The sequence below is a fragment of the Colobus angolensis genome, unplaced genomic scaffold (assembly GCF_000951035.1).
Source record: "Colobus angolensis palliatus isolate OR3802 unplaced genomic scaffold, Cang.pa_1.0 Scaffold154, whole genome shotgun sequence".
In the NCBI taxonomy this organism is placed as follows: domain Eukaryota; kingdom Metazoa; phylum Chordata; class Mammalia; order Primates; family Cercopithecidae; genus Colobus; species Colobus angolensis.
In genome coordinates this window covers 3,871,118-3,897,908 of record NW_012114644.1, presented here as the reverse complement: position 1 = coordinate 3,897,908, position 26,791 = coordinate 3,871,118, and the positions used below count along the sequence as shown (strand labels likewise).

Below are 26,791 nucleotides of genomic sequence, written 5' to 3'. Positions count from 1 at the left end.
TCCATTGCAACAATAGCGCTAAGCTTTACCAAAAGGTGGCACTGCAGCATGGGGGATCGAGAGTAGCTGGCAGGCAGAATTGGGGGCATCCTGGGCCCTTTGGGGATGAGAATTTATTCTGGGCTTCAGAAGAAAGTGGGATATGCAGGAGACATAGTCTGATAGAGAGGCCTAGCTCCATTTTGGGAGGGCTGTGGGGGTAGGGGATGCTGATTAGCCACTCATTCATTCATTCATTCATTCATTCCTCAGCAAATATTTTGAACACCTGTCATAGGCCACACGCTGTGTTGAGAGTACAGTGATGAGCAAGACAATGGTTTGGCCCTGCACAGAGTTGGTACTGAGGTGAGGAAGGCGTTCTCACCAACATTCCTTCCAGAAAAGTCCCTAGGGACCTGACAACAAAATAATCACACACAAAATGGCACAGACCACCTCTTGACCTGGGGAGGTCAGGCTTTAGAGATGTTTATTTAATTCTCAGGGAATTGAAGGAACATACCAGGGAATCCAAAGCACCAGTGCAGAATCCCACAGCTCAGGGAACCTGGGCCAAGGAGGCTTTTGACAGAGGGAAGCAGTAGGAAGAGGCAGCTGGGAATGAGGATGGGGGAAGACTACAGCAGTGTGTGACTGTGGTCTACAACAGGCACGAACCTCAAAAATAGCATTCAACGTGAAAGCAACCAGACACAAAAGATCACATATTACGCCTGTAGTATCAGCACTTTGGGACGCTGAGGTGGGTGGATCACCTGAGGCCAGGAGCTCACGACCAGCCTGGCCAACATGTCCCTACTAAAAGTAAAAGAAAATTATCCAGGTGTAGTAGCACATGCCTGTGATCCCAGCTACTTGAGAGCCGAGGCAGGAGAATCTCTTGAACCTGGAAGGCGGATTTGCAGTGAACCAAAATCGCGCCACAGCACTCCAGCTTGGGAGACAGAGGAAGGCTTAGTTTCAAAAAAAAAGAAAAAAGAAAAAAGTCAAATATTGTACGATTCTGTTCATAGGAAATAATTACAATCGGTAAGTCCACAGAGACAAGAACCAGACTGTCAGGGGCTGAGATGAAAAGGAGAATGGGGTATGGGGAGTGACAGCTTGACAGGTATGGGTTTTGTTGGGGGGAGATAATGAAAATATTTGTAACTAGGTGAATCACCTGACATCAGGAATTTGAAACCACCTAAAAATACAAAATTTAGCGGGCATGGCGGGGGACACCTGTTATCCCAGCTACTCCAGAGGCTGAGGCAGGAGACTCTCTTGAACCCAGGATGTGGAGGTTGCAGTGAGCTGAGATGGCGCCACTGAACTCCAGCCTGGGTGACAGAGCGAGATTCTGTCTCAGAAAAAAAGAAAATGTTTGGAACTAGATGGTGGTGGTTGTACAGCTTTGTGAGTGAACCACATGCCACTAAATTGTACACTTTAAAATGGCTAATTTTATGTTATGTGAATTTCATCTTAATTTTTAAAATTATATATATATGGCCAGGCACGGTGACTCACACCTGTAATCCCAACACTTTGGTAGGCCAAGGCGGGTGAACCACTCGAGTGCAGGAGTTCGAGACGAGCCTGGCCAACATGGTGAAACCCCATCTCTACTAAAAATACAAAAATTAGCCGAGCTTGGTAGTGCACACCTGTAATCCCAGCTACTAGGGAGGCTGAGGCAGGAGAATTGCTTGAACCCAGGGAGTGGAGGTTGCAGTGTGAGCTGGGATCACACCAATGCACTCCAGCCTGGGCGACAGAGTGAGACTCCATCTCAAAATATATATATGTAATTATATATATATAATATTGTATATTATAATTTTCAATAATCTCACTTCTTCACTCACTTGCAATGTGACCTCAGACAACTGGTGCCATGAAGGGGAAGGAAGCTGGCTTGCTGCAGGTCTCTCAGAGGCAGGAAGTTGAGGGGAGTCAGAGCCACTGTCTACAGAGGTGGGGACACTGAATGACCCTGGAATCCTTTGACCCCTTCCCTCAGCCCCTTCAGCGGGGCAGGAAGCGGATCTGGTACGTTGGGGGTATTTTGCCCACACCACTCTCCTGGGGTGTCAGGTCGATGTCTTCAGGAGCCACGGGGCTGGCCACGGAGAAGTTCTGGAGGATGGTGGTGAAGAAGAGGAACAATTCGTTGCGGGCGATGCCTTCACCAAGACAAATCCGCTTCCCTGTGGACACAGAAGGTCACCAGCATGGGCACAGGGCAGGTGCATATTCTTTGCCCTGATACGTCCCTAAGTCCAATGTATGTCCATTGCAACAGATTTGCATAAGACTGGCCTTTAACCTACAATTCAGGGTGAACTTTGAGGAAGCTGCTCTGAAACCAGGTGCAAATCTTTAAGTGGATGTGCCATGTTCATTTCTCACTCACTCTCTCTCCTTTTTTTTTTTTTTTTTTTGAGATGGAGTCTCTCTCTGTCACCCAGGCTGGATCACAGTGGCACCATCTCGGCTCACTACAACCTCCGTCTCCCACAGGGTTCAAAGGATTCCCATGCCTCAGCCTCCCAAGTAGCTGGGATTACAGGTACCTGCCCCATTTTTAGTAGACATAGGGTTTCACCACGTTGGCAAAGCTGGTCTCAAACTCCTGACCTCAGGTAATCCACCAGCCTTGGCCTCCCAAAGTGCTGGGATTACAGGCATGAGCCACTGTGCCCAGTGCCATGTTCATTTTTCTAGTAGAGAGTGGGTACCTTCTGTTACAGTTCCAAAGGGTTTGGTGACCTCCACAGAGTATAATGACCCACTTCTGGTTGTGTGTGTGTGTGTGTGTGTACCTCTACATGTGTGAGTGCGAGCATATTTATGACAACATTCTTAGTGTTCTTCACTTCTCATATGGGGAGAATGGCACCTCTCTCAAAGGGCTCGTGTGGGGTTAAAGGAGACAATTGACAAAATTCTTAGAATAGCATTTGGCGTGTGCTAAGGAGCCTTAAGGTTTGGTTATCGCCTTGTGTTTGTTTCTGGGGATATGTGTGGGGTATGTGTTTCTGGCCACATGTCTGTGTGTGTGTCTCTAGGCTGTCTTCTGGTCTCAGCCTGAGATCCACAGGCTTCAAGAGCTCAGGGGGGAAAAACCCAAATTGTATATAAATTGTGGATAGGACTGATGCATATGAGACAGGGAGGGTCTATGGCTTCCACTGATTCTCAGAGGTGCAAGGAACCCCCAGTAGGTTCTAAACTACAGACTTGGAGAAAAATGAGAACAAACGGAGCTGGAAAAAGCTGAGGCAGAGACAAAGGGAGCCTTTCCCTTTACTTCAGTGTTTCGTAATCTGCAAACCTTGGAAAGGCCATGTCAAGTGTGAGTTTTCAGGCATTCCCTACGCCTGTCAAGTTGTTGGACAAGTACGTCTACGTGGAGGTGTCTGGAAAAGGGTCCACGTCCCTTTGGCACATCCAGAAGGTGGGCGACATGAGCTTAGAAACAGGCAGGTCTCTGGGCTTGTTCTTCTGTAACTATTTGTGTGACCTAACGTTTTCCACAACTGCCTGATGCTTGTTATCTCCCTCCCATCACGCTCTCCCCATCTCTGGGGCCGTCTGTTTGGACACCTTTTGGAATTTCTTTGAATGCAGCACCCTTTTAGCTTGGGTTATACCTTTCTTTCTGCCCCTGGCAGCCCTACCCCTGTCTTTTTCTCTGTCTATACCTGTCAGACACAGTTTTTCTTCCTTTCCTCTCCTTTTTTTGGCTTTCTTCCATCTTGCTTAACTTCCTATCTCCGTCTATTTGAATCTGATTCCCCCCCAATCTCTCTTGCTCTCTCCTTTCTTTTCATCTCCCTCTCAAGAAACCTTGTTTGTCTTGCTCATTCTTTCTTCCTCTCTTCTTATGTCACTCTCTCTTTCTCCTATCTGTTATTCTGTTTCTCTCCTTTCCCTCCTTCCTTCTCCCCTCCTCCTTCCTTTTCCTCCTCCCTCTCCTCTTATTCCTCCTCCTCCCCCTCCTCCTTATGTGGCTCTCTCTCTGTGTCTCTCTCTCTTCTCCGTATACTGTCTTATGTTCACCTGCTGTCTGTCTTTCTGCCACTGTCTCCCCATCTCTTTCTCTCAGGGTGTTCCCTCTTTGTCCCTAACTCTGTTTCTCAGGTCTCATTATCTTTGTTACTTATCTGTCTCTGTCCTTATTTTCCTACATCTCTGCCTCTCTTAAAACAAAGTAGCAGGCCAGTTGCAGTGGCTCACGCCTGTAATCTCAGCACTTTGGGAGACCAAGGCAGGCTTACCACAAGGTCAGAAGATCAGGACCATCCAGGCTAACAGAGTGAAACCCTGTCTCTACTAAAAATACAAAAAATTAGCCAGATGTGGTGGCACGAGCTTGTAGTCCCAGGTACTTGGGTGGCTGTGACAGGAGAATCGCTTGAACCCAGGAGGCAGAGGTTGCAGTGAGCTGAGATCATGACACTGCACTCCAGCCTGGGCAACAGAGCAAGACTCTATCTCAAGAAAAAAAAACCAAAAAACTTAAGATAGCAAAATTGAGAGATGACATTAACCCTCAAGCCATCACCCCACGTGTTCCCAACTTTTATTGAAGGTAAAATGTGGAAGAAGGCCACTGTACTGGACAAAACGAGGGGCTGGGCCAGGACTCTGGATCACTGAAGTCACTGATGAAACTCAAGACTGGGGGTTTGTTTCTGGGGCCTTTCATGGATGGTGCATGTTAAATTAAATTAAATTTGGCCTAAAGTGGCCTCCCTACATAACAAACCATAATAACTCAATATGTGACTCAGTATGTAAACAAACTGCAATGTAACTTGGGAGTATATTCTTGTAGCAAGTAATCTTGGCCAATCAGGGCAGCCAAGCTTCAGCCAATCACAGGCTGCAAGCTGCCCAGACACACTCAGATAAGGCAAATACAGAGCTGTAACCAACCAGGCTGTTTCTGTACCTCAGTTCCTTTCCCTGTGGATAAATAATGCCTGACCACATTGCTGGGTGGAGCTCTCTGAACCTTTACTGGTTCCGTGTGCTGCCCAATTCATGAATTGTTTCTTTGCTCAAATAGACTCTGTTAAGTTTAATTTGTCTAAAGTTTTTCTCTTAACCAGCCAAAGAGTGGAGGATGAGAACTGGGACAAGTCAGAGCACGTCAAGACCTTCTCCATCCTCCAGTGCTAGAGCAGAAATCCAAACTCCTCCCGCTAATTTCAAGGTCCTGCCCAGCTGAGCCCTTTGTCTTATTCCCTTCTGCAATCTACACCCAAGGCTCACTGGAATTCCTATAGTTTCTCAGTGGTACCATTACGTTTCCACCTTTGGCCTTTGCCCTTGCTGTTTCCTTTGCCTGGAACACACTTTGCAATGGTTGATTGACGCTCACCCATGAACATCTTGGCTTGGAAGCCAGTTCCTCTGGTAAACTTTTCCTTACTGACCCGCCACAAGACTAACTAGTATTTCCTATTTTGTGCTCCCAAAGCTCCCTTTAGAGTACTTATGTCTAATAATAATAATAATTGCCCTTGTGAGTATGTCCTTTGTGCCAGGCAGTTCTAAGCATGTTGCAGGCATTCATTCATTTCATGAGATGATTGTTTTATTATTATTTGATGAATGCCCATCTTCCCTGCTGGACTTTAAATCTCCTGGGGCAGGAACCCTCTCTCTGTGTGACTTGTTTGATGCATTATCTTCAGCCCCCAGTAGAGCACTGGGCTTAGGGTAGAGTTCAACAGATTTTTTTCTTTTTAAGAAAATGAATTCACTGAGGTTTAGAGATGTTAAAATACTTGCCCAAGGTCCTGCTTGCCAAGATGTGCCTTTGGGAATGTGATCTTCCTTTTCAAGCCTCCTTACAGAGTTGTAGTGAAGATGGAATGGGATAAGGCAGGTGAAGCAATTGGAATATATTAAGTGCTCAATTAATAAGGACCTGTCATTGTTTTTCTCAAGTTGAGGGTAGGATCTGCCCTCTGGTGTCTGGGAAAGAAATTGTGGGTCCAGCTTACCTAAGGAGAAGGGGATAAAAGCTTCATTCTTCTTCAATGCCCCATTGGCATCCAAAAAGTGGTCAGGATTGAAGGTGTCTGGTTTTTCAAAGTAGTGTGGGTCATGGAGAGCAGTACTCAGGAGGGGAAATACTTCCGTGTCCTGAGGGAGGATCACAAGATCAAAAGATACTGTCATTCCCTTCCCACCTTCCACACACACACCCCACAAAAAAAGAAAAAGAAAAAACGAAAACAAGGGGACTCAATTGAGAAGCTTCAAAAAGGTTGAGTTTGGGGGTTAAGAGAATCCAGGATGCCCACAGAGGAAGGATGTGGGGGTCCAGCCGGTCTTACCTTGGGGATGATGTACCCTCGGAAGCTGGTCTGTTGTGTGACAATGTGGGGCAAACCCATGGGGAGAAGGTCGGCAAATCTCTGAATCTCATGGATGACTGCCTCTGTGTATGGCATTTTGCCTCGGTCATCAAGCGCTGGAGGGCGATGTGGGCCAATCACCTGTTCAATCTCCTTGTAGACTCTCTCTGCAGAGGAAAGAACATGAATGAATCTCATTTTAAAGAGGCATTTCAGGCTGGGCATGGTGGCTCATGCCCATAATACCAGCATTTTGGGAGACCGAGGCAGGTGGATTGCTTGAGGTCAGGAGTTCAAGATGAGCCTGGCCAACATGGGAAAACCCCATCTCTACTAAAAATACAAACAATTAGCCGGGTGTGGTGGTGCACGCCTGTAGTCCTAGCTACTCAGGAGGCTGAGGCAGGAGATTCGCTTGAACCCAGGAGTTGGAGGTTGCAGTGAGCTGAGTTCGTGCCACTGCACTCCAGCCTGGGTGACAGAGCAAGACACCTTCTCAAAAGAAAAAAAAAGAAAAAAAAAATTTTAAAAAGAGACCTTTCAGCAGGGACATTACTTTCTCTTCAACAATGAAAAACCTATAGTAAAGGGTTAGATCCTTGATACCCCTCAAAGCAGTTGGCATGGGGTGAGGGGAGGAGGGAGGAAGCAACAAGAAGTCTCACTGCTTGAAACCTAATGAATATTAGGGATCCTCTACCCACATGCAAAGGTACACAGCCATGTGCACACACACACCACGATTTTACATCGAATTTCAGATTAAGAACAACCACTCAAAACACCCTCTCTAAGATGAGTATAAAATAAACTAATATTTATTTTGTGTATAATATACATGAGACACTATTCTTGGTTCTCAGAAACATAGCAGTGTAATAGAACAATAGATGAATCCATGAACAACTGGATAGATAAATAAATATATGAATCAATCAGTCAATAGATTAACTCATGGATGGAAAGATGGATGAATAAATGAACAAATGAATAAATGGATGTATAGATTTACTTATCAATTAGTAGATGGATTGCTTAATGAATCACTAATGAATGGTCCATAGAGAAGTCAATGAAACCAATTAATGAATAATCACATGAATGGCTAGATTTATGGAAGAACAAGTGAATAAGTAAATTAGTGAAGTACGAGTAAATAAAGGAATAAAGGAATGGCTGAATTGAGTGATAAATAGATCAGAGGTGAATAAATGAGTGAATTATTGTGATAAATGAAGGAACGCATGGATGGAATAAGGGTGAATTGAAAGATTGACTGATGCAAGGATAAGGGTGAAACCTAGTTCATAGAAGGATGGAGGAATGCATGAATGAATGAATGAATGAATGAGCCAATGAATCGATGACAAATAGTCCATCAACATATCACTATTTCAGAGGATCAACTTGTGGATCAAGTAATCCAAATAAATGAATGACAGTATATGTCTTTGGATGAATCATAAATGAAAGAATCAGTGAGTATACATTCTTTAATTAATGAATTAAAGAATGAATAGATGAAAAGATAATTAGATGAATGGATCAGTTTTAAAGTGATGGCACAGAAAGTCAAATATTGCATGTTCTCACTCATAAGTGAGTGCTACAAAATGTGTACACATGGACACAGAGAGAGGAATGATAGACAGTGAAGACTGAGAAGAGTGAGGGAGCAGAAGGGGGTGAATGATGAGAAATTACTTAATGGGTACAATGTACATTGTTTGGGTGATAAATACCCTAACAGCCCTAACTTGACCACTACAAAACTTAGGCATGTAACAGAACTGCATATGTACCCCTTAAATTTGTATATCATGAGGTCAGGAGATCGAGACCATCTGGGCGAACACGGTGAAACCCCGTCTCTACTACAAATACAAAAGATTAGCTGAGTGTGATGGTGGGCACCTGTAGTCCTGGCTACTTGGAAAGCTGAGAAGGGGAGAATGGTGTGAATCCTGGAAGTGGAGCTTGCAGTGAGCCAAGATCATGCCACTGCACTCAAGCCTGGGCAACACAGTGAGACTCTGTCTCAAAAAAAAAAAGAAAAAAAACCAACTTAGAACAAAAAATCCTTAAGTGATGGAAGAAACCAGTGGGAGAACGTATGATAGGTTCTTCATGCATCCATGCATCCATCAACAGAATTGGCTTGGTTGGAAGCTAGTCCAAAGCCTGCAGTGCTCCCAGAATAGGAAGCCAGCATCCACTCTCTCATCCAGGTGGTACCCATAGCCCCATTTCTACAGTTCGGAAGGAGGTCAGAAGACCCCCTTGACTGGCCGTCCCTTGCCCACCTGCGACATGAGGGTATTTGAGCATGAGCAGGAAGCCGTAGCGGAGAGTGGTGCTGGTGGTCTCAGTGCCAGCAAAGAAGAGCGAGAGCGTGTTGAGGATGAGGTTCCGGTGGCTGAATTCACTGTGTGGGTTGGATTTCTCCTGCGTCCGCAGTAGGGAGGGGAGAGGAGGGTCAGGGGAGGCTGTAGCCTTGCTGTACACACGCCCGTCTCCCTGGCTGCCCTCTGTTTGCCTAAAGGTCTTTGACACTATCTGGCTCAGTGTGCTTTTCCCTGTCCTCTACATGTCCAGCCGCATATCTTTAACTCGTCTCTCTCAGCCTCTCTTTACTCTGCCTGGCTCTGTTTCTATCTCTCTCCACATCTCTTTGATGTGTTTCTCTCTTTTTGTCTCCCAGTCTCTTTCTGCCTCTGAGTCTTTTGTCCTGTTGCTGTATTTTTGTCCCTTACCCTGAATTCCTTCCTCAGCCAATCTTCTCTCTCTTTCTCTCTCTCTGTCCCTCTCCCTCTCTCCCCACCTCCCCTCTCTCTCCATCTCAGTTCCTCCTCCCTATTTTCTCCTTCCTTTCACCTCATCTTTCTTTCCTTCCTCATCTCCTCTCCTCCCTCTCACTATTCTCCCCTCCCTAGTCTTTGTTCTTCCCTCCCCCTCTTCCCCTTCCCTACCACTTTTCCCTCCCTCTTCTCACCTCTCCCCCTTGCCCTCCCTCTCCTCCCCTCCCTTTTCCCTCTCCCAGACCCCACTTTTTCCATTTGGAGCAGGTAGCTGTCAATGAGGTCCTGGGGGGCGCTGGGGTCCAGGGTTTCACGGTGCTTCTCCACACTGTGGCCAATATAAGCATTGATTTCCTGCAGGTTTTTGTAGACTTGCCTGTGTGCCCCAGGAAAGTATTTCAAGAAGCCAGACAAGAGCTCAAACAGCTACAAGAAAGAAGGGGTGGTGAGGTTTGCCTAGGGCTGAGTGAGCAGGTCACAGGGAGAGGGCCCTTCCTGGGCTCCAATACCTCCATGGGAACCCCCCTTCCCCACTCTCCTCTGCCTCTGAACCCTAACTCACTGACTCTATGTCTCATTTGATCTGTTATTCTCACATTTACCTCTTTCTGCATCTTCCTCCCTCATCCTTCTGTCTTTTTCTTGGCCTCTGCCCCATCTCCCTGCCTCTCTCCTTTCTCTCTCTCTGTTTCTGTCTTGCTTCCTTTCTGTGCCACTCATTGTCTACCTCAGCCTGTTTATTTGTCTTTCTCATACTTTTCTCTCCCTCTTCCCACCTCTTCTCATCTCCCTTGTCGTGTCGGACATTGATAAAATGATTCTTACACAAGATAAGTCTGCTGACACTTTAGGACTATATATTTTGGAGCATATCTCTATTACTTTGATGAAGAATGGAATGCCTAATTTATTGCAAATAATTGCAAAAATGCAAACGTATATACTGAGATGTAAAATTCCTTCTTAATCTCTCCTTCTAGAGATAACCATTGTTAACTGTCTGGTGGGTCTCCTTCCAGACTTTTCTCTGTGGTTCTCAGTGGGAGAAGAACATTAGAATTATTGGTCGGGCTTGTTACAAGTACTTACTTTGGGCCCCATCCCAGACTTTCCAGATCAGATCGTCTGGAAAGCAGGGTCCTGAAAATCCATAACTGTGACAATCCCACATGTGAATCCAACATACACCCTTAGTTAATAGATGTAGCTATGCTGACCAGCCTGGCCAACATGGTGAAACCCCATCTCTATTAAAAATACAAGAAAATAGCTAGGTGTGGTGGAGCTCGCCTGCAGTCCCAACTACTTGTGAGGCTGAGGCACGAGAATTGCTTGAACGTGGGAGGTGGAGGTGGCAGTGAGCTGAGATCACAGTACTGTACTCCAGCCTGGGCAACAGAGCAAGATACTGTCTCAAAACAACAAACCAACAAACTACTGCTATGCATACTGTTCTGCAGCTTGATATTCTTAAATTTAATATGTAATAGGCACATTTCCATGTTAATAAGGAGACTTTTTAGTATTTTGTTTTAAAAAAACAGAAGGTTACCTTTATAATCTGGGGAATGTTTTTTTTTAAAAAAAAAACAAAAACAAAAACAAAACAACAACAAAAAAAAGGTAGAAGGAGAAATGGGAGAAAATGAAGAAATCCTTACTGTCATGCATCCTTGATTTTCTTCAGGTGAGGAGCTTTACCAAAGACAGAGAAGCAAGGATACAGAAGAACGAGGAGCAGGCTGGGCACGGTGGCTCACGCCTGTAATTCCAGCACTTTGGGAGGCCAAGGTGGGCAGATCACTTGAGGTCAGTAATTCGAGATGAGCCTGGCCAACACGGTGAAACCCCGTCTCTACTAAAAACACAAAACAATTAGCTGGGCGTGGTGACAGGCCTGTAATCCCAGCTACTCAGGAGGCTGAGGCAGGGGAATTGCTTGAACCAGGGAGATGGAGGTTACAGTGAGCTGAGATTGCACCACTGCACTCCAGCCTGGGCCACAGAGTGAGACTCCATTTCAAGAACAACAACAAAAAATTAGCCAGGTGTGGTGGCACATGCCTGCAGTCCCAGCTACTTGGGAGGCTGAGGCAGGAGAATCACTTGAACCTGGGAGATGGAGGTTGTAGTAAGCAAGATGGCACCACTGCACCCCAGCCTGGATGAGAGAGTGAGACTCTGTCTAAAAAAATAATAATAATAACAAAAATGACATCCAGGAGCAGAAGAGTAGAGATGAAGCCCAAAGCCTGATTCGTTCTCTCTCTCCCTCTCTTTCACACTCATTCTCATCAACTCTGTCTCTCAGGATCTCTTGATCTCTGTCCTTCTTTGTCTTGTTTTTGCTCATCTTCCTTCTCTCAGTCTCTCTCTGACTCTATTTATGCCTCCCCATCATGCCCCATTCTCTCTCTCACTGTCTCTATCCCTGTCTCACCATCTCCCCTCCCTCCAGGTCTCCATGTCCCTGACTCTCCACGTGGTCTCTGCCTTTCTTCCAGCGATAAGCTGCATTTCTGGGCCCCCAAGACAGGTCATCCTTTTCTTGTGTGTCCTGGATGTTCACCTCGCCCCTACCCTCCCTCTCCTTCTCCCTCTCCCTGACCTGGCCGAACATAGAACTGCCGAGTGAGAAAGTACGGTAGAACAAGTTCAGCATCTTCAGGAACTCTTGATCTTGGTAGTGGAAGCGTTTTCCAAAGACGATGGAGCAGATGATGTTGGCGGTAATGGAATGGAAGAGGAAGGTGGGGTCCACGAGGGCTCCTAGGAAGAAGCAGCAGATCTAGGACACAGATTGAAGGACCTGGGGAACATCAGGCTGTCACCCATCTCTGTGTGATTGTCTGCCATCACTCAGTAATGATAAACATAAGAAGAACCATAACAGCTAATTCTGTACCAGCACTTCACACATAATTCCATTGAATTCTCTCTACAACATTGTGAGGCAGATGCAATTTGATTATTATCTCCAATTTTTAGATGGGCAGACAGAGAGGTTGAGTAATTTGACTAAAGTTGCACAGTCACTCATTACTGAGGCCAGGATTTAGACCCAGGCAACGCAACGCAGCTATAGAGTCCATGCAGCCGGTTCTCACTCTACACCTCCTCTCAGGCCCCACCTCTGACTCTGGGAGCAAATACAGTTAAATCCCAGGGGTAGGGGCTGGGAGGAGTAGGTGTTCAATCAATTGCTTGTATAAATGAGAAAGCCCTGGATGGGTACAGGGGCTTATACCTCTAATCCCAGCACTTTGGGAGCCTCAGACAAAAGGATCAGGAATTCAAGACCAGCCTGGGCAACATACAAAAAAATAAAAAAATGTAGCCAGACATGGTGGCACATGCCTGTCGTCCCAGTTGAAGGAGTCCGGGGGCTGAAGTGGGAGGATCACTTGGGCCCAGGAGTTTGAGGCTGCAGTGAGCTGTGATGGTGCCACTGCACTCCAACCTGGGTAACAGAGTGAGACCCCGTCTCTAATTAAAACAGATAAAATACCATCTTTCTACCTCTACCTATTACTCCCCCTTCATCTCTTCTTTTCACATATAGGGCTCCCAAGTCTTCTGGAAATTGTTCTGCACTTGTTAATTGATACCTGTATACACCAGGCTCAGCTCTGGCTCCAGCTGGAGGATGATCTGTGAGCGCCCAAGAACATCAGGTTGGCGCAGCCTGTCTCTGAGTTTCACTTGCCTGTCTTCTCTCATTCCTCTGCAGACCTTTTCCTGAGCCTTGTCTGTCTGTCTCTCTAATTTTATCTGCCTCAGTTTCTCTTTGCCTTTGTTTCTTTCTGTCTCTCTGTGTGTATATTTGTCTCTCCCCTACCTTTTTTTTTTTTTTTTTTTGGAGACAAAGTCTCGCTCTGTCATGTAGGCTGGAGTGCAGTAGTGTGATCTCAGCTCACTGCAACCTCTATTTCTTGGGCTCAAGCAATTCTTCTCTCTCAGCCTCCTGAGTAGCTGGGATTAGAGGCACATGCTACCAAGTCTGGCTAATTTTTATGTTTTTTGTAGAGACGGGGTTTCTCCATGTTGGCCAGGCTGGTCTTGAACTCCTGACCTCAAGTGATACACCAACCTCAGACTCCCAAAGTGCTGGGATTACAGGCATGAGCAGCCACCATGCCCAACCTATATTTCTTTGTTTCGGTCCCTCCATCTGTCTCTTTCCTCCTGCCTGTGTCACTCTGTTTCTTCCTGTCCTTCTCTTCAGTCTTCTTGTCCCTGTTTTCCTAGAGCTCCTGTGTCTCTACCTCCCCACACAGCCTCTGCATTTATGTCCCAGAGTCTCTTGAGAAATTTTGATAAGAAAGATGGGAAACACCTGGCATGAATGAGATGGAGGCGCTAGCCACAGACCCGTCACCTGTATTTCCCACAGACACCAAGTTATGGAGAACTCAGAAACAACCTAGTGCTTCTTTCATGACCCCTCCAGCTGCACCAGGGCGGAACACCCCACCTGGCCTGTTTGCTCACTGCCAGCTCATCAGCACTGCACCCAGCGCAAGGAAAACACAGTTCTTTATTTGTTAAATGTCTGTAGTTTTTTTCTTTTCTCTCTTTGCTTTCTTTTACATAACTTCTGTTTTTGCCTTTGATAGACACAATTGATCCATGAAAATATATGTCTCTGAGGATTTGTTTGTTTGTTTGTTTGAGACAGGGTCTTGCTCTGTTGTCTAGGCTGGAGTGCAGTGGCACAATCACAGCTCACTGCAGCCTTAACCTCCTGGGCTCAAGTGATCCTGTAGTCCCACCTTAGCCTCCTGAGTAGCTGGGACTACAGGCACACACCACCATGCCTGGCTCATTTCTTTTCTATATTGTGTACAGACAGGATCTCATCATGTTGCCCAGGCTGTTCTCTAACTCTTGGCCTCAAGCAATCTTCCTGCCTGAGCTTCCCAAAGTACTGGGATTACAGGTGAGAGTCATCGCATCCAGCCTCTTTGAGCAATTCTTGGACATTATACACCTGGCATCTTTCTTTCCCTGGCTCTCTGTGTTTCTCTCCTGCCCATCCCCGACCCTCTCTATTCCCCCTGTCTGTCTCCCTCTCTGTCCGTATCCCTCTGTCTGATGGTGTCTCCAGTTTCCTCTGTCTCTGTCTCTGCCCACATATACCTCTCTTTCTACTCCCGTGCACCTGAATCTCTCAGTGTTTTGTTGTCTTTCTTTCCTATTCATCTCCCAGGACTCACCCTTGGATTTCCGAAGCTCCTCTGTCAGACACTGAGCCTCCTCCTGAATCCGCTCCTCCACACTACGCTTTCCCATCCCGAAGTCCCTCATGGTGGTCAGAGAGAATCGCCGAAGCACCTTCCAGCGGTTTCCATTGGCAAAGACAACGCCTGGGTTGTAGGGAAGGTGTGGGTGGGTTGCATAGGAAGTTGGAAGAAGGCTCTGAGTCCTTCTTCCCCCCATATCCTCCCTTCCCTGATGCATCCCCCACCCGCCCCCTCCCAGTGCCTCTGAGGCCCTCACCATATCCCTGGAATACTGGGTCGATGATAGCGACTTTTCCCCGGCCAGAGAAGGCCTCAGCGTTGTCCACCAGGGCCTCCCGTATGGCCTCTACTCCACACAGCATGACCACGGGCCTCGGTCCCAGGTGTACTGTGAAGACGTCCCCATATTTCTCTCGAAACTGCCAATTACATCCACACCCAGGGTGGTTGTTAGTCAGCATACACCTCAGTTGTGAAACTATCAAAATGCTTACATAACAGATTGGTAATTAGCCCCTCCCCAACATCCGCCTTCCCAGGCTGCCCTTTCCCCTGCCAGGACCCAGCGACTAAGCGTTAACGGTTAATGGTATCCAAGGGAGAGAATACAGTCATGGGTTCTTAGTGTCTGTCTCTTGTTGGGCCAGTAAAGCCCCTTGCTCATCCTTCTTTTCTGTGTATCAGTAGAGACAGAAACTGAAAACCATGGCTTCTGGCTGCTAAAAGATAAACAAAACACAACAAAACAACAACAACAAAATAAGGCGGGTTGGACAAGCTTAGGTTAATGGGTGGCCCAGCCAGGGTCTGCTCTGATTGGCTGGTGCCCTAAACAGTAGAGATGGTTGGTAAAATACGATGAATATCACTCCATCCCATACTTCTTATGATCCGTGGTTTTGCTTTTTGCAGTTTCAGTTACCTGCATGTAACCGCAGTCTGAAAATATTAAACGGAAAATTCCAGAAATAAACATTCGTAAGTTTTAAGTTGTGAATCATTCTGAGGAGGATGATGATGTCTCTCACCATCCACTCTGTCCCACCCAGGCCATGAATCATCCTTTGTCCACCACGTCTGCACTGTGTATACCACCCTCCCTATATAATGTGATTGTATAGGAAAAAATCAGTATGCATAGGGTTCGGTATTATGTGGGGTTTCAGGCATCCACTGGGGGTCTCAGAAGATATCTCCAGTGGATAAGGTGGGGTTAGTGTGCAGCCACTTGGGGAACTGCTGGGCAGTAGTTCCTGAAGCTGAACAAATGGATACCCAGGAATCCAGCCACTTCACTCCCAGGTACATGCTCAGCAAAAATGTGTACGTGTGTTCACCAAAAAATGAACAAAGTAGTCACAGAAGTTTTCTTAATAAAATACTCATCAACATAGATATAGAGAAACAATGAGGGTTTCACACAATAGAATACTATACAACAATGAAAAAGAACAGACTACAGCTACACTCGATAAGGTGGCTGAAACTCACAGGCATAATGTTGAGTGAAAGCAACTAGACACAAAAGAGTCCATGCATCATAATTTTATGGTATGAAGTTCAAACACAGGGCCGGGCGCGGTGACTCACATCTGTAATCCCAGCACTTTGGGAGGCCAAGGCGGGCTGATCACGAGGTCAGGAGTTCAAGTCCAACCTGACCAACATGGTGAAACCCCGTCTCTACTAAAAATACAAAAATTAGCCAGGCGTGGTGGCCCTTGCCTGTAGTCCCAGCTACTTGGGAGGCTGAAACAAGAGAACTGTTTGAGCCCAGGGAGGTGGAGGTTGCAGTGAGCCGAGATTGTGCCACTACATTCCAGCCTGGGTGACAGCACAAGACTCCATCTCATAAACAAACAAACAAACAAACAAAGAAAAAGAAGTTCAAACACAGATAAAATCAATCCATGATCAAGGTGGTAGGTGGATAGTGACTACAAAAGAATAGGGTGAGGGGTTTTGAGGAACTCTTGCTACTTGGCCTGCATGTCAATTACATGAGTGTGTTCTGTGTGTGAAAATTCCTTGAGCTGTGCACTTTTTACGGCGATGTTCAACTTCAATAAAAACTTGACAAAAAATCATTAACATGGTTAACTTTACTTAAAAATGCCCTGCATTGATCTCTGCAAAGCCCCTTCACTGCTCTCCAGGCTTACAATTGTTTCAGTGCCCCACAAGCCAGGGTAACCCCACTAAAATGTAAAATAATTAATATCCCTGTGCTCACCAAGGCCTCCAATACTCCCACTTTGCTGAGAATAAGATCTGAAGTCTCCACGGATGGTTCACATGGTCCTACATGACGTGGCCCCATTACCTCTCTGACTTCTCCTCCCACTCATTCCCCCATGTTGTTCCCTGAGATTTTTCCTGCTTCAGAATTCTTGCAACCACCGCTGCCTCCTTCTGGTGCCTTCCACCTGAATCTTTCCTGGTCCTTGCTCAGAAACAAAGCAGAAGGACTCTTTCCTTAACCACTCAACCTAACGTAGTTCTCATCACCTTCTGAAATAACCCCCTGCTTAATCATAGCTCTTGTCCACCTAACATTTCCTTATTTGTTTATTTTTTGCTTATCTGTCTCCGCCAATGGAATGTCCATGAGCACAGTGACCTCGTATGTCTTGTCGAAGATGTCACATCATCAATTCCTAGAATATTTCCTGGTACATAGAAAGTGCCCAGTGAATTGTTATTGGATTTGTGAATAAATGAATGAGTGGATCAAGGTAGTTGCCATTTAATGAGCACTTATATACTAGCTGTATGCAATATCCCATTTAATCCTCACAACCACCTTAGGGGCACATCTTCTTATTGTCATGATCTCAACTGACAGAAGAGAAAACTGTGACTCAATGCATAAGAGTTGAATCTGAGACATGAGCCTGCATCCCTCTGACTCCAGAAGAAATCTGGAAGCTTATTGGGAAATGGAAAAGCAACAGCACCACCTTCCTCAGCCTTGACACACACTTGCTCATGCCCTCCCGCTTTCCCCCACCCCCAAGAGATGCAATCATAATAGATGGTCATGAATACCTAGAGAATTCTTGGAAGGTTTATGAAAGAGTTTTAGGGAGTCTGTGAAGCCTCATAACTTTATGCAAACATGTATGTGCCTATTTGGAAATGGGGGCCACAGCTTTAATCAAACTCTCAGAGGATTTCATCATCCACAAATTGTTAAGCAGCTTTAATCTAGGAGGGCTTTGGAGACAGACCTCCTGCTGGATCTCAGCTTCCCCTTTTCCCATCTGTGTGACACTGGACAAGGGCTTTCCCCAGGCTGAGCATCACCATCCCTACTTTTTTTTTTTTGAGACAGAGTTTCACTCTTGTTGCCCAGGATGGAGTGCAATGGTGCAATCTCAGCTCAGGGCAACCTCCGCTTCTGGGATCAACCAATTCTCCTGCCTCAGCCTCCCGAGTAGCTGGGATTACAGACATGTGCCACAATGCCCAGCTAGTTTTCTGTTTTTTTAGTACAGACAGGGTTTCTCCATGTTGATCAGGCTGGTCTCGAACTCCCAACCTCAGGTGATCCGCCCACCTCAGCCTCCCAAAGTGCTGAGACTACAGGCATGAGCTGCTGTGTCTGGCCACCATCCCTACTTCTAAGATGAAGGTGGCACCTCACCTTCTCCACAGGTAGTTGTAAATGACACCTGGAAAATCCCCATGACAACACAGATAATTCCCAGCCACATTACTCTAGCGAGAAAATTAAGCCCATTGATTCACGTGATAGCATGATAGTCTTGTGACACGTGGAAACAATGAAAAGAAAACAATAGGCACTTGGGACCTTCACCTATGTGATGCAGCTCTATTTGGTGGGGAGGGATCCCCAGATCTGCGACCCCCTACTGGGGGCCAAGTAGCACTTTGCAGATCCCGGCTGACTGCCAGTTCCGCTGAGTCAGGCTTGGAGCTTTCACTCACTGACTCCTTCATTTGTTCCTGGACACATATTTACTAAACGCCTACTGTGTACCAGGCACTATGTTCAGCACTGTGCTGAGACCTCACAGGCCTTCCTTGTCTGGAAGTGTGAGGGAGAGCTCAGCCACAGGTTCACGGGTAAATGCAGCACTGTCAAGGACATAGGCTCAGTAAGGAGGGGCAGCTTGTGTATGAGAGCATATGGTGGGGACCTGGGGTTCAGGAAGTCTTCTCAAGGGAGCTGCTGCCTGCCTGGATAGCTAAGGAACCCCAATAATGAAGAATGGACACTGTTCTTGAACTGACATAAACCAAGATGACCCACCCACATCCTCAAGAAACAACAAAAACAACAACAAAACAAACTATTTGCCCCAAGTCCTCCCTGTGAGATCATGGAAATCTTTGCTGCAATAAAGAAGGGGAGAGGGTCAAACATGTCTATTCAAAACTTATCCCAATGCTTTGGGAGGTTGAGGCAGAAGGATTGCTTCAGGCTAGGAGTTCGAGACCAGCCTGGGCAACATAGTGAGACTCTCCTCCAAACCCGCCCTACAAAAATAAAAATAAATAGTGGAGCATGGTGGCTCATAGTTATAGTCCCAGCTACTCTGGAGGCTAAGGTGGGAGAATCTCCTGAGCCCAGGAGTTCAAGGCTTCAGTGAGCTATGACTGTGCCATTGCACTCCAGCCTGGGTAACAGACTGAGACCCTGTCTCTAAAACAGTTAAAATGAAAAAATTCTTCAATATCATTCCTGACAAGCCTCCACTTTCTATGAACTAACAAGGTAGCCACAAAGATCCTTTTGAAAACTCAGTTTAGGCAAATACGAATTTCATTGACAGTTTTGCTTGTTTCAGAATTTGTAAAGGATTGGGATATTCAATGACCATACCAGCTCTCATAAAGAAAGGGGACCATGAGATACCAAGAGCTAGAAGGATCAGCAAATTCTGTTAATAGAGGCATGATCAGTGCCCAGGTAGCCTCTGTAGAGCTTGGAAAAAACCATTAAAGAGAGGGTTCAGTGAATTGTGTAGGATGTCTTTGGCCAGAATTGAAACCTATACACACTTTCCTAATGTTATCACTCCTCACACTGCAGATGATATACATTTTTTAAGAGACAGGGTCTTGCTCTGTTGCCCAGGCTGGAGTGCAGTGATGTGATCATAGCTCACTGCAGCCTCAAACTGCAGGGCTCGAGTGATCCTCCTGCCTCAGTCTCCCAAGTAGCTGGGACTACAGGCACATGCAACCATACCTGGCTAAATTTTTAAAAATTTTTGGTAGAGACAGGGTCTTGTTTGGTTGCCCAGACTCATTTCTAACTCCTGGGTTCAAGCAATCCTCCCACCTCAGCCTCCCAAAGTGTTGGGAATACAGGTATAAGCCACCACGTCTTTGAGTGTTGACCGGTTGGGTGGTGAGCCACCCAAACATCATCTTACCTAATTATAAGCCTCCTTGGTTCCCTCCATGGCATTTCCCTGAATAATCTAAAGGTTCCATAATTTGAGAGTCTATGACCCAATTACCTTGTATCTTCCAGGTAAAGTGACAGCGTCTAACTAATAAACAAAGACCACGTGTTTTGACTAAATGTCTAAGATAAACATATATGTATGACAAGTATCACATTCATCATGTGTATGTCCATGTATTCTGTCTAAGCAAATACTTTTAAAATTCATAGTAGTATTAGCTTATATATTCTGTACTTGGTATCAGTAAAAGACCATTGATGAGAAAAAAATAAACTCTATTAATAGCGAAGGATAACATGCCTAAGATTCAGGAGTATGGTAACATGGGAGGGGGACGGGGAAGAGGAGGTGGAAGGTATTGTCAGTGTTCTAATTCTCCCATTGGAAAGTGGGTTGATTGATTACTAATAATAAGTAGGTAATTAAACATAAAATTATGCATGCTAAGCAGTGATAAGCCAGGTAAATACTGAGTGTCAGTTACACATTATAGGGCATTATGTATCCTGTTGATAAGCACTCCCTGCCCAGACTCCTTTCCTGCTCTCCCTCTCTCCTCCACTGTCCTGGCACTGACACGGGCTAGTCTGCTCTCTCTCATTGGCACAGCAAAATCTATTTGATTCGTGTCACCATCTCTTTTACCTCATTCTTTCAGTGACAGGCAGGTACCCAAGGATGTAACAGAGGATGGCAGAGAAGAGTGATATTCTATGCCTGTGGCTCACACCCAGACACCTCTTCATGCTCACTCACCCCTCCAAGGACAGTGCCCTGGTGTTCCAATTCAGAGACAGGGTCTCAATCTGTTACCCAGGCTGGAGTGCAATGGCACCATCAAATTACCTGTGTTAACCTATTTAATAAACCAGTGTTATGTACCTGAAATAGAGAAGCATAAATTGCTACTTATGGTAGTAAAATTTGTACTTAAGAGGCTGTAATTTCAACGTGATGCTTGTACTCATGGAGATCCTGGATGGCCACCTGGTCCTTCCTGAGTTCTTAAAATTTCCATCACTAAAAGCTCTGCATTCCATGACTCATCATAGAAGAGATAAAATGATCCAAATTATGAAAAAATATTGATGAGGTGACTCTTATAAGTTTGCTAAATGGTTTATAACTAATATTTGGTTTATCAAATCCATAACTCTAGTAAGACAACCAAAACCTCAGGCGATATATTTCTGGCACTTGATAGATCACTTGAACACTTGAAGATGGAGTTAATTCAACTGCCACCTTCTTTGCATGTTTTCTGGTTGTATTAAAGGCTTCCTGTGCACAAAGATCAATGCCATAACAGGAGCTAAAAGGTAATTCGAAAGTGTATTTCCTTACTGGGCATTCCTGGGGAACTCTCCAGTGATAGAGGTACTTGCTTCACTAGACAAGTGGTGAAATAGTTAAATAAGGTATTGAAGAAGGATTTAATGAAATCAACTATAAGCTAATAGTAATAGCAATAAAAATTTTAAAATCCGCTTAAAGTTGCTGCAAAGTGTGACTGCACCTGACACTCAAGTTAAGGGACTATTAACAGCCTGTCTTCTCTCTGTGGACAGTGGACCTTATCTCTACTCTCCAACTCCACATTTCTCAAAGGTTATTATAGGCCCAGTGAGTTCCTGCACGGCTGCAGGGTCACAAGATCGGTAAGTTTACGTTGCAAGACATGTCTTTCTCAAGATGTAAGAAATGTTAATTAACTGCTTTGCTTCTCACTTCTGTAACTTGCTTCCCACCTCCCAGAGTTCCTGCCTTAAGATGTTTAAAAGGAGGAAAAGCCCTTTGTTTGGGGCTCAGACTTACTGGATGTGTGTCCGGCTGAACCGGTAATCACCTTAATTTAATAAACTCTGCTGAACCTTTTTCAGTTTCTCCAGTCTTTGATTGTTCTGCAACAGTATTACAAACAAAAGGCATTAGGCAAAGCATGCTGAATTGATTGGAGTCCCTTGGTCAAAGGTATTATTGATTGATGACAATCAGATCCACTCCTACTGGAAAGACATAGATTGATCTCTTGTAAAATAGTAATAGGAAGGCCTATGCCCCTAATAATAGAATCTCATGTGTCTCCCACTCATAAACTCTGATATGACTCAATAATGCAAGGCTTTAATGCATTATGCCAAAGCATGTTTTGCCAGGTAAAAGGAGTCGTTGATGACCCATCAGTCGATGACAGCCAGACCTTTCATGATCTAGAATTTAGTGGTTGGGCCCTTTGGAAATGTCACCAGAGAAACTGTCCTTGAACTCCATTGGAAGGGACCATACCAAGTTCTTCTAAGATTGTCGTTGTACTCCATTGCAAAGGACAATGCCAAGTTCTTCTCTGTAGCAAAACTTCAGGGTCTAGGATCTTGGATCCACATCTCTCCATTGAAAAGGACTCTTCTAAATTCCTAGAACTGGATGTCTGTTGGAGACCTTAAAGCAAAGCTGTCCGGGGAAGTTTCTCCCCAGATGCAGTTGGCATCCTATATGTGGACAGTTTTTCCAAGATTGTGGATCAAGATTTCTCTTCTATCATGAAAGCATTACCTTTTATCTTTTCTTCCCTGTTTTCTTGCTGTCCTGACCCTTTTCCTTTCCTTACAAGAAAATCCACAGGACTCTAATCTGCGAATGGCTTTAGCAAAGGCTTATACTCTAGCAACAAACAAACAAACAAACAAAAAAAAAAAACAAGCAATTGTTGAGTTTGTGAGTCAATGTCCCAAAATCAGGAAATAATTTCACTGGTGCCAATGCCTCTTCATGTTCCCAATGGGAATCACCCTCAAACCCCAACGGAGGAGTGGAAAGCTATATCTTGATATTCCAGACATCATTGCCACTTGCTTTTTTGTACTCACTGGAAATATTTGGTAGTGATTATGTTATTAGTTAGTTAATATAATAACAGTTTGTAATAACATATTATTAACTAAGAACATAATCACTACCAAATATAGAAAATGTATCTGAATGATGGCTGCAAAAAGGCATATCGTGCTTCCAGGCATCCCGTATGCAAGACCTGGGGACAACCTATACGGGTATGGGTAATTGCGTGTGTAATGTTACTGGATTAAATATGATAAAGTGGCCAGGCGTGGTGGCTCATGCTTGTAATCCCAGCACTTTGGGAGATTGAGATGGGAGGATCACTTGAGGCTAAGAGTTCAAGACCAGCCTGGTCAACATAGCAAGACCCCAACTTTATAATAAATAAATCAATAGGTAAATACAGTAAAGTCTCTTTCCAACTAAATGCGACTATGCACCCTTGCAGCATGCTAGAAAAAGACCACAAAAAAAGTAAGTTTCCCACCTTGTTCAGGAGCTATACAGACTTATGGGTAAACAAATTTAATTGACCTCTGCTCTGATGCTAGTAGGTGACCCTCTTTTCAAACCCCACAAGGGCCTTCCTCGGTTCTGCTGAGGTTTGTTTACTGTTCTTTCTCCTCACTGGTCCAGAACTTGCTATTTGTCCTAGCTCACTGCTGCTTTCCAAATTGTTTCCCTGAGAGTTCCCTGATACTTCCCATAGTTAAAAGCCAAAACAGTCAGTAACTGAAATTACTGCTGAGAAAAGGTTCCAATGGGGTTCCTGGGTGCTCACTCTTGGTAGTATTGGAGGTGACAGTTGTATGGAATCTGAGGCTAATCTATACATTAAGGGACATCTTGAATTTTGTAGCCAGCTGAACCTTCAGGGAGTTCAGATGGGTAGAAGCCACTCTCCAAAAAGGGGATGAGAACATTTGTGTTCAACAACGCAATTTTAGATCTCCTCCTTGCTCATCTTGGAGGCTTGTGTATGGTGCTGAACAAAACCGAATATTGCTCTTACCTTTCCTGTGAATTCACTAGTACATATAACTTAATTTAAAATGTGGATGACACTGCTGTTTCTCTAGACACTGTCACCAAATACACTAAGGACGTTTCTCAGGGGAAAGAGAAGATATGTGTTTACAGGTGCAGCTAACAGTTGGTTTGCAAGCATCCTGAATGGTGATGGCAAGTGATATGGTTTAGCTCTATGTCCTAACCCAAATCTCATCTTGAACTGTAATCCCCAGGTGTGGAGGGAAGGACCTGGTAGGAGGTAATTGGATCTTGGGGGTGGTTTCCCCTATGCTGTTCTTGTGATAGTGAGTGAGTTCTCACAAGATCTGATGGTTTTATAAGAGGCTCTTCCCCCTTTGCTCTCTCTCTCTCTCCTGCCACCTTGTGAAGAAGGTACTTGCGAGTCAGTTACATCCCTTTTCTTTATAAATTACCCAGTCTCAGGTAACTCTTTATAACAGTGTGAGAGTGGACTAACACAGCAAGCCTGACTATCCCAAGGTTTTCTACTCTTAATGTTTCTTATGGTGGATCTCTAGGATACTATGATATGTGTTACCAGGCCAACTACAAATGAATGCCTCTTTAAATCAAGTTATTTTATAGCAAGCTCTGGTCCTTAATCACCGTCATGCCCTGAAGAAAGTCTATGACCAATCGGACTCTAATACTATTGAACTATGTTTATTGCCTGAGCTTTGAATCGTTCGATTTTGATCAGTTTGGTTCATGGAGACTCCTGGTGAGGTACAGACTTCATTTTCTTTGTATTACCCTCCTGAGAGCCATCATAACAGTCTCCCTGATGTGCTGTATTTTCTCAAGAGTCTTGACCAAGTACGGTGGCTCCTACCTGTAATCCTAGCACTTTGGGAGGCCAAGGCAGGTGGATTGCTTGTGCCCAGGAGCTTGAGAGCAGTCTGGACAACATGGCAAAACCCTGTCTCTACAAAAAATACAAAAAGTAGCTGGGCGTGATGGCATGCACCTGTAGTTTCAGCTACTTGGGAGGCTGAGGCAGGAGGATCGCCTGAGCCTTGGGAGTTCAAGGCTACAGTGAGCCATGATCATGACACAGCACTCCAGCCTGGGTGACAGAGTGAGACCCTGTCTCAAAAAAAAAGAGTCTTAAGTGCTCATATACTGCCATTCTTTGTACATCCAATGGTCTCATTACAGTATGAATAACAAAAACATGAAGAAAACATAAAGAATCACTCAACTACTTTGATATGGTCCATTGTGAATTCCATACTGAGAGTCCATTATAATGGTGAGAGAAGTAATGTTAATGCCCAAGGTTTTGGTCAATCTCAAAATTTTGAGGCTGACCAAAAGGGGAGAATTGTTTAATTAAATTAAATTTGATCTAAGCTCTCTGTATAGAGTGAACTGCAATCTAACTCAGAAGTGTATTCTTTTTCTTTTCTTTTCTTTCTTTTTTTTGAGATGGCATCTCCCTCTGTCACCCAGGCTGGAATGCAGTGGAAACATCTCGGCTCACTGCAACCTCCGCTTGCTGGATTCAAGTGATTCTCCTGCCTCAGCCTCCTGGGTAGCTGGAATTACAGGCACACACCGCCATGCCCAGCTAATTTTTGTATTTTTAGTGAAGACAGAGTTTCTCCATGTTGGCCAGGCTGGTCTCGAACTCCTGATTGTGTCCAAGTAAGGCAAGCTGTGATCTGTGGCCAATCAGCCTGTTTCTGTATGTCACCTCCTTTTTCTGCCTGTAAATACCGCTTGCCCATACTGCCGTGTGGTGTCTCTCCTGGTTTAGGGAGTTCTCCAATTCATGAGTGACTTGTTTGCTCAAATAAACTCTGCTACATTTGACTGATGCTTTTCTCCTAATAATAGCACCCATCATGCTTCACTATGCTCCGTATTCACCAACCATCCCCGTGCCATCCCTGACTCAGGAAGTCTGCCTCAGTCTGTTTGCTGAAGGATCTCCGAGTACAGAGGCAAGAAGCAGCCCACCCTCAGACCCCATTCACCTGTGCCTTACCCTCTGAAAGGATTTGAGTAGGCCTCTTCTGTCCATCTGCAGAAGGTTCCCCAAAAAGGGCAGAGGGCGGGGACCTGGTGGGAGGTGGCCATGGGCTTTAGGGTGGCGCTGAACCAGGAGTAGCAAGAGGCCTGTAAGGAGTGCAAAGAAGAGGAGGACGCTGAGCTCCATGGTTCCGGTGTGACTGCCCTGCACCCCACTGCAGCCTCCAACTGGGCCTTTTATCCTGAACCTGCCTCTCCACCCAGTTATGAAATTTCATCCATTCCCCACCTCCTTTTTCATCATTGTCCAGGAGCATTAGCTTAGAAAAAGGTGTTAGGGAACCCAGACTTCCTGCTTGGGCAACCCAGAGACCTGATGCCTATCCCTTAACCACTCTCTAGATGTTGGCAGGGATACAGTGGTAGAGATATCAAAGTCCACCTGAGCACGTGAATGTGTGGGTGTGTGGGTATGTGTATGTGTGTTTTTGTAAGCATGGGTGAGCATGCACTTTTTTACTTAGCTTTGTCTGTTTGTTTATACTTGCATGCATTTGTCTATGCCTGCTTGCATCCCTGTATGTGCTTACATGGTTTTTATATGTAAAGGGATGTTTGAATTTATGCAAATGTGCTGGTGTGTGTTTCTGTGGTTGAATCTGGGGGTGTTTATGTGTATATCCTTGCATGTGTGGAGCTTCCTTGTATTTATACAGTTTTCATATATGAAAGTGCATTTACATTTGTGTGTTATGGAGGTGGTGGTAGTGTATGTTCAAAACTGAGAGGCTGACTGGGTGCAGTGGCTCATCACTGTAACCCCAGTACTTTGGGAAGCTGAGGTGGGTAGATCACTTGAGGTCAGGAGTTCGAGACCAGCCTGGCCAACATGGCAAAATCCTGTCTCTACTAAAAATACAAAAATTAGCCGGGCGTGGTAGTTGGCACCTTTAATCCTAGCTACTTGGGAGGCTGAGGCAAGAGAATCACTTGAACCTGGGAGGTGGAGGCTACAGTGAGCGGAGATTATGCCACTGCACTCCAGCCTGGGTGATAGAGCAATATTCCATCTGAAAGAAAGAGAGAGAGAGAGAGAGAGA

The 26,791-nt window shown here is 45.2% G+C and overlaps 1 protein-coding gene across 2 annotated transcripts; it reads right to left on the bottom strand.

Moving 5' to 3' along the window:
* Positions 1 to 441: 441 nt before the first annotated feature.
* LOC105507826 (cytochrome P450 2B6) lies at positions 442 to 25,926 on the bottom strand. 2 transcript variants are annotated; one of them, XR_001001161.1, is made up of 10 exons: positions 25,708 to 25,926; positions 14,663 to 14,825; positions 14,380 to 14,529; positions 11,772 to 11,932; positions 9,413 to 9,589; positions 8,669 to 8,810; positions 6,345 to 6,532; positions 6,009 to 6,150; positions 1,318 to 2,198; positions 442 to 1,192 (listed from the first exon to the last, which is right to left on the bottom strand). XR_001001161.1 is itself a non-coding variant. In XM_011936510.1 (9 exons), the coding sequence occupies exons 1-9, from the start codon at positions 25,876 to 25,878 to the stop codon at positions 2,017 to 2,019; spliced, it is 1,476 nt and encodes a 491-aa protein (XP_011791900.1). In that variant the 5' UTR covers positions 25,879 to 25,926; the 3' UTR covers positions 456 to 2,016. The 2 variants fall into 2 exon arrangements, 1 of the variants encoding a protein (XP_011791900.1); XM_011936510.1 differs by having other exon boundaries at positions 456 to 2,198.
* Between the last annotated feature and the right edge of the window lie 865 nt (positions 25,927 to 26,791).

Coding starts and splice junctions, on each gene's coding strand:
- LOC105507826 (XM_011936510.1), bottom strand. CDS start 25,878: ATGGAGCTCAGCGTCCTCCTCTTCTTTGCACTCCTTACAGGCCTCTTG. Junction 14,530..14,662: donor CCCAGTATTCCAGGGATATG/GTGAGGGCCTCA, acceptor CCTACAACCCAG/GCGTTGTCTTTGCCAATGGA. Junction 11,933..14,379: donor GGAGCTTCGGAAATCCAAGG/GTGAGTCCTGGG, acceptor GCTTCTTCCTAG/GAGCCCTCGTGGACCCCACC.